The sequence below is a fragment of the Rhinolophus ferrumequinum genome, chromosome 7, assembly GCF_004115265.2.
Source record: "Rhinolophus ferrumequinum isolate MPI-CBG mRhiFer1 chromosome 7, mRhiFer1_v1.p, whole genome shotgun sequence".
In the NCBI taxonomy this organism is placed as follows: domain Eukaryota; kingdom Metazoa; phylum Chordata; class Mammalia; order Chiroptera; family Rhinolophidae; genus Rhinolophus; species Rhinolophus ferrumequinum.
The window spans coordinates 30,829,029-30,849,155 of NC_046290.1; the positions used below are offsets into that span (position 1 = coordinate 30,829,029).

At 39.5% G+C, this 20,127-nt stretch overlaps 1 protein-coding gene across 2 annotated transcripts in view; it reads left to right on the plus strand.

Moving 5' to 3' along the window:
* Positions 1-2,854: 2,854 nt before the first annotated feature.
* The window catches only part of PARP8 (poly(ADP-ribose) polymerase family member 8), a 166,650-nt gene continuing 149,377 nt past the window's right edge, over positions 2,855-20,127 (plus strand). The window contains exons 1-3 of one of the 2 annotated variants that reach the window (XM_033110741.1): positions 2,855-2,959; positions 3,312-3,413; positions 4,363-4,417. In XM_033110741.1, coding sequence (XP_032966632.1) covers positions 3,323-3,413; positions 4,363-4,417 — 146 coding nt within the window. In that variant the 5' untranslated portion in view covers positions 2,855-2,959; positions 3,312-3,322. The other variant, XM_033110739.1, reaches the window with a different exon arrangement.

Consider the following 20,127-nt stretch of genomic DNA (forward strand, 5'->3'; position numbering starts at 1 on the left):
AGAGGGCAGGCTTTTACTTTTCTTAAGATTTACCAAGGAGTGGGGTTCATTTGGGAAAGGAAGTTCAATGTCGGAAGAGGAAATCATAACTGTCACTAGAAGAGGCTATTTTGAGAGGCCCCCTCGGAATCCATTGTAGGGCTTCTTGTTGGAGTAAATCCTGGCCTGCTGCCATTGGCAGGGCCAGTCTACTCCCCAGTGAGACTTCTGAACATTTATTTTCCTTACCATTGAGTTCAACTGCTGAAAGGTTTGGAGAGACAAAAATGTTCAACTGCAGTTTATGTCTCACCTTAGATGAGTTAACCCCTTTGTGCCTCAGTTTCCTCTTTTGTAAAAATGCGAAGAATAACAGCAACAGCTACCACATAGGGTTATTGCAAACATTAAATGAGTTAATATATATAAAGCATTTAGAGTAGTATCAGACTGCTCTAATAAGTTCTGGATAAGTGTGAGTTAATATCCACATCATATCGTTGAACTTTATGCCACATTTCCATTATCTTACACTTCTGCAATGGGGTCTTTTCACATAGGTGAGGAACTTACGTATTTCCTCTGATAAGTTCTGTTTGTTGGTTTGGGATTGTGTTTCCAAACTGGTGGGCCTTTTTGCTACACTCAGTCATCCAATATGCAGATTTTTGTCTTCAGTGTACTATTTATTAATATCTTCAGTTTACCACCGAGTTCTCTCTCATTGTAAAGGATGGTTTTTATAGATTAAACAAACGTATTAAGGGGCTATTATGTGCTATGTTTCTGAATGCGAGTGTGTGTGTGTGCACATAAGAGTTGAAGGCAGGGATATAACCCCCTCATCTCTAAGGAGCATCTAGTGTTTTAATAAGAGCACAGACAATCAGAATGTTTAACTAAGAGTCTGAGATGAGACAGGGTCAGTGGGATACTGGCTTTGGGTAGAAAGAATCATGCCATAAAGATCTAGCATGGAACACTGATGCCTGGGTATAGTTTTTTTATTAAAGAAACTTTCCTTGCAGAAATGCATATTAGAGAGAAAGGTTAGTTTTTATTTTTTCTTATCCCTTAAAATTTAAAAATATTTAAATATGTCGCACCTTAAGGGTAGGAACAGAGTGAGGTTAGCTTTGTTTAACAAAAAGAAGGCAGCCGGTGAAGCATGGAAACAAATCAAATATAGGACAAATCATAAGAAGGGCTATTTTATGGAGTGAGTCAACCAAGAGAGAGATGATCCAGACAAAAAACACTTGGTAGCTTTAAAACTATTTCAAATTAATTTTACCCAGGGCTCTACTTGGAGGATACAAGCTTTGCAGATAGGCAACTATAAAATAAATTCTTGGGAGTTGATAGATTTAAAGCTTTTTTAGAGAAGTTAGAGCACAGAATGGAAGAAGGAAGTATGTGTGATACTCAGTGCTATGTGGAAGAGAAGAAAGTGCTTTTGGTAGCCAAGGGGCCTACACAATGCAGCAACCCAGGAAGGACTTGACCCTGTGCTGCCCTAGACAGGAAGAGAGTTGTGAGCAGGGGCCCGTACTGCATTATGACTGTGGCTCTGCCACATCAAAGTCTGCAGTGGTCCAGGTAATGCAGAAGGATATTTCTGAATGATAATTCACAATAAGTGTGGTGTGTTCGAGGCTGTACAACAAATTATGTCATTTTCTTTTCTGGAAGATGAAGGAATTAGAGCATATAATCTCTGCTTTTGCCGCTCTAGAATGTTAAGAATCCATGCAAGATAACACTCATTCCTAATTGTCCTAAACATCATATTGCCACTGTCAGAATCTGAACTGGACTGATGAAGGGTCTGGGCCTGTCTGACAACTCTTGGGTACTCATGCTGATAAACTGGGGTACCTATCAAGAAACGAGGCTGCAAGGCACAACCATTCATGCAGTCAACCAACACTTTGGCTTCCCTCCTGTATTCCAGGCACTGCACCAGGCACTGGGGACGCAGAACGAAATGAGACCTGGTCTGCGCAGAGGAGCCTTCTCAGCTGACAACAGATCAACAAGAAAAATGCCATTGGAGACCTGTTCTAGGGCATATGGCAATTAAGGCAGGGAAGCTACATCAGCCCGAGGTGTCCTTAGGCAAAACAGAAAGTGAGGCTCAGAGCAGTATCTCATTTCTAAACAAGACAAGAAGACTGTAGGAGCCTTCACCTGACAGACTGACAAAGCGGTGGCTTTTTAAAACAAGCGAAAACAGATTCCTTTTAGGGAAACCCTGGCCGGTGCTAGTTGATTCTGCCAGTTTTTTAATGGAATAAATACCTAAGAGGGAAGAACTGGTGAGGCTTTGGAAGTGTAGGAAGTCCCTCAAAAGGGGCTGCGTTTCCTAAAGGGAGCCCCAAAAGGGCTGAACTACTTACAACGGGGAGAAAAAGACTTAGGCAGTAAGGGCACCGGAGGGTGTGTGTCTGGAGTAATTTCAGGGCTTTTTCTATCTTGCCTGATGTGGCAACAAGGAAAGATTTGTTCGTTTCATTTATTTATTTTCAATTTAAAAGGATTTTTCTTTTCCCCTTTCCCCCCCTCCCAGTCACTCCGGTTTGGGTTTTCCATATGACTCATAATTCCTTCCGAAAGTGGAGTCGAATTCATAAAAGTGGTGGAGGTGTGGGGGCAGGCTGGGAGCCCCGTGGAGTCTTCATTACCTACATTCCCACTCAGCCCCGCGCGCAAGCGGCGGCCCGGGTGGGGAAATCCAGCCGGCGTCCGGGATGGCGGCTACTATTAAAGCCCCAGCGGCCCGGGCCGGGTGACTGGGCGGCCGGCGCGACAGGCACGGGAGGGTCTGCGGCGGGCGGCGCTGCAGCAGCCTCGGCACAACCGCCGCCGCCCGCGGGCGCGAGTGTGCGCGGGTGTGGAAGGCCGGCGTGCGGGCCGCGAGGGGTGTGCGCGCGGGAGGCGGAGCGGGGCTCGCCCCTCGCCGGCGCCCGCCGCCCCGCGGGTGAGCTCTCTCGGGCCGTCTCGAGCACCCCCCGGCCCCTCACGGCCGTTGGTCCGGGCGGGGGAGGGAGAAAGTGAGACTTGGTGTCATCACCATCCATTGTCAGAAGGGGAGGAAATTGGAATCTAGCAGCGGCGAGCAGCAGCTGGGCGGTCACATCTGGGAATGCAAAGCCGACCCCCACCCCCTCCTCCACCACCTCCTCCTCTCTCACCCAGGATCACTTCCGAAACCACTTCGCCTTCAGCCCCTGCCTCGGCCAGAGGTTTCATTTTTAACTGAATATTTACGAAAGCTGGAAGCGTGAGAGGGGGGTGGGGTGGGGTGGAAATAGCGGCTGCTTCTTTTCCAGGGATTGATTTAATGGGGATGTGTTCAAGGCAAGAGCGAATTCAGAAGGATATCGACGTCGTGATCCAGAAGTCCAGAGCCGAGAAGGACTGCTCGTTTGCAGGTGAGTTCTCGCTTTTCCAGAGCCTCGGACCCAGCTCCAGCTTCATCTGCTCGCCCGCCGCCCCCCTTCCCAGTTTTCTGATCGCGAGGCGTGCGGCTGGGGGTTGGGGTGGGTCGCACGACCCCATTCCGGGATTTATTTGGCAACAGCTGCTGCATCGAGAGCGGGAACCAAAAGGGGGAGGGGGCGCCAGCCTCTCCCCTTCTCTCTCCCCCCCCCCCAGTCTGGGGCAGCCACCGGCTTTGGGGGCAGAACGCGGGTGGTCCGAGCGGGGCTCTAGGCGGAGGGGCCTTGCAGTGTATTTTTAGACCCCCGTGGATGCCCGGAGCGTCCAAGCCCGCCTCCGGGGTTTCAGCAGCAGCGACCGAGCGGGGCGGGTAGGACCCGCCGGCTTTGCGCAATGGGAAGAGCGGCGGCGGCCGAGAATGGAGTCCGCTGCGCTGCGCTCGCCGGCTGCGCCCAGCGCTGAGGGCCCTTGAGGGGGCAGCGCTGGGCCGATCTCCGGTGCCTTCAGCTCCGTGTAGTCCCCTCCGACTAACAACAGTGCGTTGCCCCGGAAAGAGAAGGGATTCCTGGGGTTCCCGAGGCGCCCAACGCCTCTGCCTGGGGGTCGCCTTTCGTCCATTTTGCTCCCTTGGGACAGGGATCAGATTTTGCTTTCGCCGCCTGGAGCTCGGTTGGGGCCGCTTCCGGCCGCCGAGACCGGGAAATTCCCGCCGTTGCCATGGCACCCGGCACTTGTTGCGGGGGGCGGCCTCCCGCGGCACCCGGCCGGGGGTGCGCAGCATCCCCTTCAGCGCGGCGCAGAGAGGGGACCTCACTGCACTCTAAGCCCTCGCCTCCCACCCGGCCAGGTCGCCTCTTGGCTCCACCAAACAGGGGGCCCCAGTTTTGACCAGGGTTAAAAATCCACTCAAGGTGTAGCTTTTAACAGGACTTTCTGTTTCAGATTTCAGATATTCAGACTCCACCTTTACTTTCACCTACGTTGGCGGCCCCAAAAGGTATTTGTGTGTATAGAGTTGCTTCATTTCCTGTTCACACGCTTGTGTTTCCTTTGTTCTTAGTGTGTTCCGTGTTTGGTTTTTTTGGTTGTTGCTTGTAGTTTTTATTTTTATTTTTTACTCTTGTTGTTCTTTAGCCCCATCCTAAAGCCTGAAGTCTCTCGGTTTTAAATAGCAGAGGGGGAATAAATGTTTGATTCAGGCGTTCCTAAGATCTCACTACAGGCAATGAGCAGAACTCTTGCACTCTTCATGTTAAAGCTGTTCCACAGCAGTAGCTTGCTCTTGAGACGTTTGGTGTTTGATATAGGCAAGCGGGTGCAAAACTGGAATGCTGGGTACGAAGTGAAATGCATAAAAGACATAAGATGTGACACAAGTAATTTTCCTGGTGAATTGGCGCTGCATGTTGCCATGTTTTCTGAAGGTTGACATATAAATATGCAGTCTGCCAATTCTCCATACTTTTTTTTTTTTTTTTTAAGGAGTGGTATTTTGGTTTTAACATTTAGTTGTAGGAAAGCATTTGGAAGTTTTGTGTAACTGGAGCATATAACTTCTTTCTTGAGGGGTAAGAATGACAGATGCATAAAATTAATACTAAATTGTTAACAGTGTGAAAGAAGTCCAAATCCAATTTTGTATTTAGGAGGCAAAGTTAAAATGAAAGGTAGCCATTAAAATATGCCTTTGCTGTCTTCACTTGTTAAGTTGGGATTTTTCTCCCTGTTAGCCCTTTGGTGACATGGTGGCTTAGAAAAGCAGTGGCTACATAGGAGAACTGTCAGAGATTCAGCCTTGTTTGGACTTGACTTTCAATATCATTTGATCCCATTCCAAAATATCTCTTAGCTAATGGAAACATTTATGAACATATAAATTACAAAATAAGCTTTCGTCTGTAAATATATTTTAAAAAGCTTGGAATTAATGTGAATCTTTAAAATGGTTAGGATCTGTGTTATAGTCTACATCTCAAAAAAGCTTTAATTAAAAGTTGATCAGGTTTCCCATATGTACAGTTTGCTGAAGCTTCACAATTAGTATATTGATTTGATTTACTAGTTGAAAATATAACATATATAATATGTATTTATTGGAAGAGAATAAAATTACAGCATTTTTTAGTTTACTGTAGTACCATCATCTTTGTAATTATGACTAAAAAGAATAATTAGAGGAAATTCAACTAAATTTACTCTGCTCTTACACTTACTATCCAGAGAATGTGGGTGTACGACTAATATCCTCTTGGGTGATCTTAACAGTTACAATACAGGCATACCTTGGAGATACTGTGGGTTCGTTTCCAGAACACCACAATCAAGTGAGTTACATGAACGTTTGTTTCCTGGTGCATATAAAAGTTATGCTTATACTAGAGTGTAATCTATTAAGTGCAATAGCATTATGTTTTTAAAAAAATGTACCTACCTTAATTAAAACGTACTTTATTGCTAAAATATGTTAACCGTTATCTGAGCCTTCAGTGAGTCCTAATCCTGTTGCTGATGGAAGGTCTTACCTTCCATTTGTAAAAAAACAAACAAAACAAGTCTGTGAAGCACAATAAAATGAAGAGCAATGAAACAAACGAGGTATGCCTGTATGTTTTGTATTGAAAACATTCTCCAGGCAATCAGGTAGCTATTTGAGCTGTTTTGGTTGTTCATCTAGTGAGAGGTGTGAACAGGAAAGCCCTGTGTAAGCTTTTCAACTGACCGGTTTTATTATTTTCAAAAAGATACACGAGTTCTTTTGGCCTCAGTTTACTTATCTATACAAGGAGAGAGTGAACCATACACTTTATATCTTTAATATCTGTTAGTAGATAGAGCAGTGAGATTCTTTATCAGCAAATTATTGAACTAGTGTTAACTTAGCAAAAGGTGGAGAATGGATGAATGCCTCCAGGAGCAAGGCCAGGGGGTTGGGATGAATAATTAACTAATGAGATAACATCAGTTTTCACTGTAAGAGCTACTGGTTCCAGAGTTGTTCTTAAAGTAAGAGATGTTTACTTTTCTGTGTAATCCTATTAAGGGATAGTGTTTTCTTTTGTCCCTGATTTAAATACCTGAGCATTGTGCTGCTAAGGTGGAACAGCCTGCTAAAGAAGAAAAATAACGGGTACAACTGTTGCTCTGATTTCTTTTGTCTTCTCAAAAGCTTATTCTACAAAACAATATAGAACAGGTTGTTTGTTAGTATAGTAATAATGATCTCTTTAATGATAATCCCTTTATAGGTTTGTAGCTCATAGAGAAAACATTTTTTTATGAAAATAAAACAATACTGTTTTCATTAACTACGTTAGGCTATGATGTTATGTATTTCTCATTGCGACATGTCAGTCGGGCATTTAAAATTAAAATAATCTGCCCTCTTTTGATTTAACATGCTTATTAACTTAAAATATTCAATTAACAGTGTCATTTCAGGTAAATTCGACTTCACCATTAAAAAAAACTGATGGAGAGATAGTACATGATTATCTTTAATTATGTTTAACTCTCATTTCATCTAAACCATTGAAATATATTTCAAGAATAATTTTCAATTCAAGTTGTAGATAAAACTTAATATAACGTTTCCTTTCTGACACCCTCCAAGAATGAGTTACACTTTGTTCTAAAGGTAGAAGTTGATCTTACATGTTACTATTCAAAAAAAGAAATATAATAATATTGGGAATTTTTTTTTCCATGTACTGTTTTTTTGTGTTTTTGTGGATACGAGGAAATGCCATGAGGTGACTGTCAGGACTGGCCAGTGGCCCAGTAAATTGGCCTTTCATTTGGAAGTCATCAGAGGGACAAAGTACCTGTTAACATTTGCTATTCTGACTTGAGGTGAGGAATGAGGGTTTGCAGATGGTCAGCTGGAAAACTGAGTCCATTGAGTTTTCCCTACTGGAAAGGTTCATGGAATTATTATTATCGCCCTTACTTTGGGATGTGCAAACTGAGGCTCAGAGAGTTTAAGAATCGTGCTCACGTTTACTCAGTTAAATGAGAAAGCTGCCGTGTCAACCCTGCTCTGTCACACACCCGAAACCTGTGCTCATCCCTCTACGTGAGCCTTCCTTGCCTCTTTGAGCATGGAAACACTTTAACATCAAAACATTATGCAGAGGATTACTTGAGAGTGGTTGTTGTAGTGTCTTTTGATTGAGAAATAATGAGAAAGGAAGTGTTAAATGTTATGAATTTGATTGTTAATACCACCTACATGTGCTTGAAAACTGGTGGTGTATGTGCTGCGCGATTAATTCATTTTAGCAATGGTCCTTAAAATAGTACTGATTCCTGGACTACTTGGAATAACTCCTACCCAGTGCCACTTCCCAATTTCAGGAGTGTGCCCAGAACTATAAACCAGGGACCTTAAATGCTTAAATGTACACAATTTGTAAGTTTATGCAAAAGTCATTCCTTCCTGTACTTTGTCATGCTTGTGATCTCCTGCCTTGTTATTTCTTCCTTATTGATTGGCAGTAAACTCCTTAAGACCACAAAGGTTGAGGGTTCTGGTCCTTCATCTTACATGCAGTTCATGTCAGGCATGCAGTTAATGATAGAAGGAGTGAGTGGCGTCAGCTGTAGGGAGGGGATGGGAAGACAGGTTGGGGCCAGTGGTTAGCAAAGACAAGGAGAGCAAGGGGAGCCCCATGGGCCTGGCCATGGACCTCTGGGGTTTCCTGATTGTGAGCTTCCAACAAGGAAAGTATTGTGAAGATATATATCATTGAGGTTTTTAAAATACACAAGTAATAATTGTTTATTGTAAAAATTAGAAAAAAAGTAAATAAAAACGTGATTTCTCCATCTTCCATTATATTAGAATTCTTCCAGAATTTTTATGTCTATATGTACGTAAAATACATGTGTCCAAATATTGTATTGTATTCTTTTGAGACTTCACGGTTTTTCACCCAAGATAATAACAATGTCTTTCTTTTAGACAGGATATGAGAATAAAGAAATGTTTGTTACTTTGGGAGTTTTCCAATCAAGGGGTGTGACATTGTGTAAGAAATCTAGTATTTGTTAGAAATTATTAATAAATTAGCAAGTTAATATTTGGCAGGATATTTGGAGTTGCCTGCATATGTACACCCTTTATTGTAGGAAAAGACACCCTTTCATGTGGTCATGGGTAAAATGGCATCTTTTGAAGTACACTCTGTTTTAGGAGTTTCTGTCCATATAAATGTTTCGGAGCATGGCATGTGACACTAACAATAGTACTATACAATCCCTCAAATTTTGGATGTGCAAATGAGATTTGCTACATCCTCCTTCTAGGCGTTTGTACGTGCGGCCTGGAACACTCATCTGCATCCTGTACTGTTACTTCTCCCCCCTTAATCCTAGTCAACCTTCATTGTCGAGGTCTTTGCTGAGCCACATTCCCTCCTGAGAAGCCTTTCCTGGCAATCCTCTCCCCTGTGATATCTGGTAGGTATTTCTAAAACCGTGCTGTCACTGTGTATTGTTAGCACCTGTTCACTGACCATCTGTCTGACGGTGAGCTTCTTCGTGGCAGGGTCTATCGTATTCATTGTCTCTCCAGCCCCTGGCTCGCTGCTAGTACAATATATTCTCTCAATAAGTCGGTGTAAAATGAATTTCTGAAAGGTCTTCTGGCAAATGAGAAGCAATTTCCTAACCAAATGACCAGGTGTAAAGATATTGAAATGCTTCAAAAAGCCCCCCAATCTCTTGCTGTCACTTGCAGTGGAATTTCTTACGAATCTAGAGCGACAGCAGTTCCCTAGCAAGTTAGAAGTCCTGTTCTCTGGGGAACACACCCACGTGATTTCTGGGTATAGACAAATACTGCAGTCGTTTAGGATAATAGGGAGTTTTTGGGACTGGCACCCTGGAGAGTTTGGATTTTAAAAGTATTTAATTCAGTTTTAAAAATCAACAGCACTCTGGTGATCAAGCAGATTTTTTGCTGGGAGGGTCCTTAATCCACCTGGGATCCCCAATGTGTAATTTCCTAAGTCATAGGATGCCACGGAGAGAAACAATCTACTTGATTGCTAAAGTGCATTTGTTTTTTTCTTTTGTTTTTTTCACTTTCTTAGAAAGGAGAAGTGCTCACGCATGCAGGAATGGGGGAGTTGGGAGGTTGAAATAGTCCCATCGTCTCAGAAAGAGTCATCAGTTTTCATTATAACAGAAGTACATGCTCATTCTAGAAATCCTGAAATATGCAGTTATTTTGAAACCATCAAGTGCTCCTTAAAAGGTTTCAGAATGAAAAGAATGATCGTTTGTTTTAAATTAAAAAGTAGCCTGTTCGTCTTGGCAATGGGGACTTGCTCATCATAATTTTGTGTTATATCAGTTATCATCCAAAATAATGACTTCCAAAAAAAAAAAAAAAGAAAGCATGTGTTTAGAGCCCTGGGAATCTGCCTTGCAAGCTGTGGTGACTGGTGGAAGAGTGGGAGAAAGCTGAATGAGTGATTTCTGGGCTTTTCATATTCCTTTCTAAATTACAGCTGCTCTGGCTCTTTTTTATTCCGTATAAAATTTTCTTTGTAAAAGGTTTCTTTGTTAAATGCTTTTAAAACCACTGACCTAAAATAACCATCAGTTTAACACAAATATAATTTATGGAAGCTTCTATATTAAAAACATGTTTAAACTATTTATTTCATGGATTAAGAAATTGCTACCAATCATGTTTATTGGACATACTCTCTTCTGTAGTTTTTGCATACTTTACATCCTGCATTTGCAATGGAGATGAGTGGGTATTTTGTCAGCTATTTTACAGTTAATAGCTAAAGAAACTGAGGCTTGGGTGATTTAAGTAACTCACAGTAAGAAGCAGAGTAGGGATATATTACAGTGTAAGTCTGTTTATGTGAGGATTTAAGGGGCAAAGGTTGAACTGGCATGACTAGGAATGGTTGGAAATGTTTGGGGATTGGGAGGGAGTGCTGGTGAGATGTCTGCCGGGGGCAGTACTGAAAACCTGGTGGGCAAGCAGGATGCCCGAGCCCAGTGCTAAGCATTAATAGTCAGAAAATTATTTACATTGGCTGTGGAGTCCTTATGCAAATATTGGGTCAATCCCTTTAAATTTCCTATCATTTCTCTCAGCAGCATTAAGCAAAAAACATAGTGAGATTTCATCAGTCCTAGACATATTTTGTAATTGTCTGCACGGATTTGCTTTTGGATAGACTGTGTTGTAGTAGATAAATCTTGCTTTAAGGGAGCTGCCACTTAGTATGGAATTTTAGTCAAGTTATTGACATCTAATCTTTCTCTTTTTCATTCTCTAAATTTCTGAAATCTCATCTTCCATGTGTCCCAGGAAAGACTAATAAGAAATATGTTTTTATTAATGAGGATAGTCATTCCTATTTTATTGTGACATAATTTAGGTTTTCTGTTCAGTTGTCTCACTTAAATGCTGGACACTTCACTTTGACATATCAAAATAATGCATCATTTCCTTTTTATTATTTTTTTGTTTTTTGCATCGTTTCCTCTTTAAAAAAAGCTTCTCTTACCAGCCTTTCCCTGGTCAGCATCACATCGTTTGAGCCAGTTGGGGACCACAGTGTTCAGGTTTCATGTGTCCCACCCTGTTTTTCAACTGTTTCGAAGCTCCACTGACTTGTTGAAATCATTGTGGACATCTTTATCCCTCCCTGTGTCAACACTTGACTTAGGTCTATCACTTTAACCGAGGGTCTTAAAATTCTTGATTAACAGCTCTCACCTATCCAGTTCACTTATATCTGAACTCTTTGAGCATGAATTTAATCATAGCATTTATCTGCTCAGAAGCCTTCAAATGTGACCATAGTTTTCTCCGCATCAATTTTAAACCCCTATTCTTGGCTTTCAAGAGCCATCTCTCCCACCCTTTCATTTATATTTCTCAGGCTTCCGAACCAACTTACTGCTGTTGAGTGACCTCCTTCTCTCTTCCCTCAACAGCAGTTTATTAATTTAGTGCATTAAGCATACACAGCTGTTCAAGGTTTATTGATTGATAATATTGTGTCGCATAATACACTTGGTTTTGGTTATCAAGATCATGGTTTTTATTATCAAGAAGACCAGTTCATTTAATATTTTCTTTGACCACAAGTGGCATCTCTGTGAAAATAGATGATGTATTTATGCTCAAGAAGAGGAAAGAGTGAGACCATGGGTAAATAAAGTGAGACTGAGAAGACAAAATGAAATCTGAAGAGGGAAGGGTTAGAATATAAATAGATTATACCCAGTGCATTATAGAATAACAACAATAAATCTCCAGTGTAATTTATTTGCATATCAGTGACATCCTAGTTTGTGGCTGACACCTTCTTGGTATTAAATGGAGGATGCCAAATCAGTGTTACATTTAAAAGGGAAACTTCCACTTAAACCTCTGTGCAGTCAGGTCAATTTTCCCTGTACAGAAATTAGTAGACAGCTAGCTGCTCACTGACTTCCCCCAAGGTGGTTTCTTTCTGAACATTTTGAAATGTAAATTGCATATCCTAATGGCCTGTCAGTGTTTTTAGGATTTGACAGTCAACTCTGAAGTGCTGTGTTTATTTTGAATTTTCGTCATTGTTTTGCTTACAAAACAAGTAAAGGTTATTATTATCCAAGAATCAATTATACGATATTTTTGTATTTGGTGTATAGGTTTGAACCAGAGACTAACATAACTACTTTACGTTTGTTGGGCTTTCATATCTATGAAGAAAAAAAATCAGGCAAAATTGGGGGAAAAAAACAAAAATGCTGTCAAGGACAGAGCTGTGTTAAAGAGAGAATAAGTCAAATTTAGAAAAAAAATCACCAAAAAAATCAATGTTCTGTTTAAAGACAACTCTAGTTCCAAGCAGAGTGCCTAGAATGTAGTGAATATTTCCTGGTATTTCTTAAATGACGTAATATTTTTCCTACACGATGTGATAGAATTTCTCCAACTGTTTAATTAGATGTTAGGTATGTGGCCAAATGTGTCTGGGAAATGCTTAGTTAAACAATATTAAACAATTTTAATGGTTGGCTTTTAGAGCCTTTTATATATTAGTGTGCATTATGCATATCCAAGAGGTGAATGAAGTATTCACGGTTTTTCAGATTTATTTGATTACAGATCTGGAACATTTTGAGAGAGTTGTTTTGTGGAAAACACTGGCAAACTCTGAGTCTTATTCATTAAAAATTGTTCTGAGTAAACAGTACACTGTAGTAGAAATGGAAATTGCCGATTCACATTGAGCCCTGAAGAATTCATTTTCAGTAATTTTTGTAGAACTTGCTTTATGACAAGGCAAGCTCCAGTGAAAGGCATTTGGCATTTCACGCCACTGACTTTTTACATGAGGATGTATTTCTCTGGGTCTCTCACTCAGTCTTCTGTTGTGTTGAATCCATTTATGATAAGGGCTCTCCACTGCTTATTCATCAAAGACCCGAAATTAACAGGGGTCTCTTTGGTTCACGATTAGAAATCAGTCTCATAAGGAAGTGTTAGAGATAGATAATGATTCTGTGTAGCAGACGTACTCATTATGTTCTCTTAAATTCTGTCACTTTGACTGCTGTAGAGATTAGGGAGCAATCTTTGGTGGAGTATACTTTTGGAGAAGTTCATCGTCAGGACTATCTGGACTTACCTAAATGTTTCATTTCTTTAATAAATTACGTTTAAAAAAATCAATGAGGGTGTCTATTGTAAAATCATTGTCCTCCCAGTGACCAAATGAGAAATTGACTGAAGGAGTTTTAAAACATTTCTCAGATTTTTTTCAACATTAGTCTGGAAGCAAACTACCCCCCTTTTTTAGGCAGTGTCAGTCATTAAACTTGACTAGCCACATGTTACTTTAGGTCAAACGTGAATGGAGAACGAAACCTCTGCTTTAAAATACCCTCCTGTGGACCCAAGGCCAGATAGATATATATTTTTAATGGCTCATGTTAATGGTAAGACGTATTCCTGTATAAATGCTCCATAGCTTTTGTGCTTCATAGAAACCCGTGGAACCTCACAGGTACTGAGAATCTAGTCAATTCTAGGTTTCTTCTTTGGAAGTCAGTGTGCAGAATCTTAACTGAGTGAATTTGCATTATGATAATACATTTGTCAATCTGTATGTATCTATGTCATTGATCTTCTTAACAACAAAGTTAGATATTGGCATGTGAGAGACCTAAGCAGAATGCTAAAATCTGCTTCATGGGTGAAAGCTGATGCAATCTTCATTTCTCATTAACAGCTAGATAAAAAAGAAAAAAAAAATAGGCCCTCCAACTGAAGAGCAGTCATTACTGTATTATTACCACAGAGTTTGATAGGATTTCTTAGTGAATGGTCAAATTCATTTTTAGTTACCTAAGAAAGAAGTTTGAATAATTCACTGTGAGCCAAATTCTCAATTCTTTTTGGAACAGTCCATCTTTATAGGAAAACCAGCCTAGAATGGTGAGTTCAGAGTTTTAATTAAGTGATTTCAATGAGGGTTACATATTCTTGGTTGAATTTGGCCTCAAAATGATGAAACTTGGGCCAAGAAAGACTTTAAACTTAATATTTTGAAATCATACTAGTTTGATTTAATGTGAGCTTTCTGTGTTGATTTCCTGTGTCATTAATTTAAAATGTGCAGTATTCTTAATTCTTGATGTCCAATTTACACAAAATCCTTTCCTGCTATAGGTAATTGGCAGGGAAAAAATCTACTTAGGGCAGTAGTTTCACAAAAGGTTTTTTAAAACAGAAATGTTGACATTTCCAGCCTTTAGGGTACATTCTGGGAAATGTTACATTTCAAAAGTACTTTGAAATCAAAATGCAGGTGCTTAACACTACACACTTATTAGAATGGCCAAAATCCAGAACACTGACAACACCAAATGCTGATGAGGATGTGGAGCATGGAACTCCCATTTATTGCTGATGGGAACGCAAAGCGTATGGACAGCCAATTTGGAAGACAGTTTGGGCAGTCTTCCAAAACATACATGTTCCAAACATACATGTTCCAAAGCTAAATATACTCTGATGATACAGTTCAGCAATCACGCTGATTGGTACTTACCCAAAGGAGTTGAAAACTTATATCCACACAAATCCTGCATATAATGTTTATAGCAATTTTAGTTTTATTAAAAATTGCCGAAACCTGGGAGCAACCAAGATGTCCTTCAGGATGTGAATGGATAACTGGTACATCCAGATAATAGACTATTATGCAGCGCTGAAAACAAACGAGCTATCAAGCCCTGAAAAGATACGGAGGAAACTTAAATGCATATCACTTAAGTGGAAGAAGCAATCTCAAAAGTCCACATACTGTCTGATTTCAACTATATGACTTTCTGAAAAAGTCAAAAACTACGGAGACAGTTGGTCATTGGTTGCCAGGGGTTGCGGTGAGTGAGGGATGAATAGGCAGAACGCAGAGGATTTCAGGGTATTGAAACTATTCTGCATCATACTATAATGAGTAGATGCATGTCATTATACATTTGTCCAAAATCACAGAATCTACAACAAGAGTGAACCCTACGTTGAACGATGGGCTCTGCGTGATAAATATGTGTCAGTGTAAGTTCATCATCAGTAACAAATGTACCACTCTGTTTGGGGATGTTGATAATGGAGAGACTCTGCATATGTGGGGTTAGAAGGTCTATGAGAAATCTCTGAACATTCTGCTCAATTTCGCTGTGAAGGTAAAACTGCTCTAAAAAGGTCTTAAAAAAATAGGGAGAGAAAAAAACAGGTGCTTGCAAGACTTTTTCAATGTCTAGATAAAGATTCTGATCTATTGAAAGTTTAAGGACTCAAATTAAGGGCGTTGGCACAAAACTAAAATGGGTAACCTATATTATGGTTTTAGCATGTAGCTAATTATAAGGAAATCACAGTTTTAAATTAGAAATCTATCAATTTTATTCAAATGTAGATTATAAAACTATACTAAATAATCAGTAATTATCCAGTATTTCAAGAAATACTATTAACTATTACAAAAATTCTGTTCCTACCTAATTTCCTAGTTACCACAGAAACACAGTATTGAATAATACCAGAGCACTTCTCAAATAAAATAAAGTAAGATTTGGTGCTGTCAGGTGTTTCTGTGGCTGAATACTGAGCTTAAATATAAAACATATTTGAAACATTTCTCTTTTGCACACGAACTTACATGCACAAACCTGCAAAACATATTGCAATTACAATGCATTTTAAGCTTTCCCCCCTAAACATAAAAAGATTACACTCCAAAATATATTTACAGACATTAAGAAAATAACATACCTGTTTCTCTCTCCCATAACCACATAATTCTCAAAGATGGAAACATTGAGAATTTAGTTAACCCTAGAATTTTTTTTTTTTAAGGTGGGGAGCAATAGGTAGGCAAAGGACAACATAATTTTTTAAAATTTCTATGACCGCGTTGTTGCTTTTAGAACCACGACAGACATACATAAAATTATTAATGCAAAGAAGTTAGACTGTATTTACAGATTAATTATAGTCTAAACGTTTTTCAGTGTTTATGAAAGTGCATTTTATATTTTCCAAAGGACATATTGCAAATGTTGATTATGTTACAAGGTTATTTTAAAAATTCTTTATAACCCATAACATTATATCGTGTGTAGCAGAATGGACAGATTGATTTAGATTCCTTTTAACTAAATAGTCATGGTTTAACTTCCCTGAGTCTAGGTTTTATCGTGTGTGAATTGCAGTGATAATATTGCAGGGTTTTCAGGATTCAATTAATGATCATATGCTTGGAAGGGGTCTTGAAGACTACGCTTAGGTTTGTTGGTTCTCTAGAAGGAGTCAACAGCACTCAGAAAGCTGTTATACTCACGGTTATACTTTATTATAACAAAAGAATACAGATTAAAAGCAGCAAAAGGCACAGGCTTGTTGAACAAAGTCCAGGATAAACCAGGTACAAGTTTCCAACTGTCTTGTCCATAGAATCATATGGATACATTTAATTTCCCAGCAATGGTGTATGAGAACGCATGCAAACTGTTGCCAACCGGGGAAGCTCACATGAGCCTTGGTGTCTAGCGTTTTTATTTGGGGGTAGTCATACATGTATGCTATACCTTTGTGACTGAACTCAGCTACTCAGGCTCCGGCTTCCCAGAGCAAACACAGGTGTTCAGTATAAACTATCTGAGCAAGTTGGTGCTGTGTGGCCCAGGACCTTAGGCATATAAAGTCACTCTTACCAGGCTCAGAGCTCATTTCCTAGGAACTGGCCAAGGGCCAGTCTTGAAGATAGGCCTTTCTTGGGAATGTGCAGGGTTTGAGTAAACCAAGGCCTGAATTAACCCATTCCTACACATACGCTGACAGTGTCCAGCACAGACCTGACAAAGAAGGCAGGACTTGATAGTATTCATAGCACTAGCCTGATTCTAGGTCCTGCAGTCTGGATGCCGTGAGCAAGTAGAATAAAGGGGAAAAAAATATGCCCTTTTTTTGGTAGGACAGCTGCCCTGATTGATTTAGAAATACAGATTTACTCAGTTTAAAAAGGCATTAATTTACAAGATGCACTGTCATTGAATAACAACTTCTAATAAAAACTATATTAAATGTACACAAAAGTAAAAAAAAAATAGCATGTAGCAATAGCATGCATTCAGTCATATAATTGCCTGTTATCCTTTTTTTTCAGTGTCGTAAAGTCCAAGTCTAAAACCTTGGTTATTTTTAGTCTAAAGATTCTCCAGACTCACTTTTGGCCGTTATCAGATCACCACAGCAGTCCAATGATACTGAATTTCCTCCCCCATGTTCTGCGTTCCTGATGTTCACCTATGACTTTAGAACAGTTAGGATTTTTTTTTCTTTGAAAAATTAAGATTTTTGTCTTTCTTATTTGTTTAACCCTGTATTCTTTTCCCTTTAATTGAATTGTGTAATATTGAAAGTAAGTAGTTTCCCTGGAAAGTCAGCTGAAACGTGTTTCAGGGCCGCGATGAGAGCCCTTCTGTTGGCAGTTCCCTCTCATTGTACTGGCCTCACCCATCCTTCAAAAGTTCTGTATATTCTGATACTTTTGGCAGTTTCTACCAACTCTTCTTGCATTGTCTGACATGTAACAACCATCTCCATTGGAAAAATAAAAACTTTTTTTTTCATGGCAGCATCACAGCTTTACCCAACAGGCAAGTAAGTGGTGAATACAATGCAAGTGATGACACAGGGGTGACAATATGTGAAGTGAAATATTCTTTTAAGGGCTAAATTGTCACTTTTGCTGACATGGGCAGATAAATGTCACAAGGTCCTCCTGAGTATTGGTTAGGAAGTTTATTCTGATATTCAGTAGTCTCTCCTTACCTGCAGGGGATATGCTCCAAGACCTCCAGTGGATGTCTGAAATCATGAATAGTCACAAACCCTATATACACTGTATTTTTTTTTTTTTTGCACATACACATTTGAGGTATGACAAAAAACTAGCACGAGTTTATTTTTCACAATTTCATGGATAGAAGATTTGTTCTTGCTTAAGATCTTAACAATCTCAGCATACAATTTTCTTTCTTTATTAAGTTGAGAACTTAAACCTTTTCACTTAAAGGAAGCACTTTACAGCTTCTCTTTGGCATATCTGAATTGCCAGCATCCCTACTGTCGTGCTCGGGGGACATTATTAAGTAAAATCAGGGTTACTTGAACGCAAGCCCTGTGATACTGCGACGGCTGATCTGACAATCAACACACTTACTAAGGGATTACGGGAGGGGAGTGTGTAAGGCATGGCTATGCTGTGTAAAGGGATGATTCACATCCCACGCTGGACAGAGCAGGATGACGTGAGATTTCATCAAACTACTCAGAATTGTTTATTTCTGGAATTTCCCATTTAATATTTTCAGACTGCAGTTGACCACTGGTAACTGAAACCATGGATGGGGGTCGGGGGAACTACTGTATTGTATTAGAGACATAAGTTAAAACCATGAGTTTTATAATTAAGAAAGTTCAATAACTGAACAAAGACTTACTAAACAACTAACATGGGATATTAATTGAAAGGAGAGCAACTAATATGGGCCAGACAAATATTACTTATTCCTACTTCTAAATTACCCTCATATTTTTGTGCCAAGCCAATTTCTCATTTACCCTATGGCAAATCTTGAGAAGCTGTTGGAAGGAAAAGATGGCTGGAGCAACTTGCAACATACCCATAGCCTGGACTGCCCTAACATTTACATTTTTAATTAAAGTGTCAGTGGGATCATTTAAATTAATTTTAAGCTGTGTAATAAGGGGAAAGTTTTTCAGATTCTGTGGGAGAGGGTATTTTGGGACTGGCTATTCGTCATTAGGCATGCCACTTCTGCAGCCTTCATTACCCTGGGTCAATGCCCTTTATTATTATTTTTCACAGCTCCCTCCTTTCTACTTCTCATACCCTACACGTTCTCCACAAGCTTCTGGTGGTTTTTATTTCTTTTTTCACTGATTCTCATGGCTGTTGGAGTTGCTACAAGCAAGGTGTAGAAGGGAAATGGGAAGAGTGAATGAGCATAGAAGTCATTTTTCAACCGTCTCTGTTCTTACTGCTCCTCCTCTCACTCTGTGTCTATTTCTCTCTGTGTGCATGTCTATTTACAATATATATTTTATATGCACACATCTACAATTTTTATAGAATAACTGATATCAGTTAACTTGGGGAAATGGATTATTTTTAAGAAAATACCAATAGACAAATCTGTTCCCCCCCAAAAAAAACTTAGGTGTATTGATTCCATACACTCAGTAAAGAAAACCATCATTGTCTCATAAAGTATGTTCTACTTTTATGTATTTTTCATATGCCAGTAACTCAGGCTTACCCTTTTAAGGTGTTAGTCTCAACGTGACATTGGAAGCCATACAAAGAAAAAATTATAAAATCAGAGTTAAATAAAAAAGTAAAATCTTGATATATTTGGACAGATCCATTAGCCCTGTATACTTTGTTAGGACCTGAGGGCATGCATGATTTTCATAAAAGCTGTTTATTGCCATGCAAACAAACAAAGCAAAAATTATTTTAGGTATCCTACTTGAAAAAGCACATGAATACCTTAAGTGTATTAGAAATTTTGCAAATCTTTAACATTTTATAAAATGCTGAGTTTTTCTTATTTCATGAATTCAAAAGGTAGACCTTAGTTTTCTTAAAAATTAATTTACAGATAATTTCCCTAATGCAACGTGAGTTCTTTTTTTCTTTCATTCATTCTTTCTTTTTCTCCTTCCTTTCTTCCTTCCTTCCTTTTTTCCTCCCTTCTTTCCTTTTCTTCCTTCTTTCCTTCCTTCTTTCTTTCCTTCCTTCCTTCCTTTCTTCCTTCCTTCCTTCCTTCCGTGTTGGTTTATTAATTTGAAACAGGGACATCAAAGAATTTTCAACAATAAATCACCTTATTTTACCTCTATAATCCAGCCATATCCATGTCTATTCAATTTATCTGCATGTTGTCTGTACTTCTGATTTTGTATGCATACAGAATAAATTTTACAGTTATAATCCACTGAATATATAATTTAGGGTTTCACTTCCTTTTTTTATTTTACACTGTATTTATTTATTTTGATAATATTTTATATTAATTTCAGGTATACTGGAACAGCATACTGGTTAGACAATTCTGTAATTTAAGAAGTGATCCCCCGGACTAGTA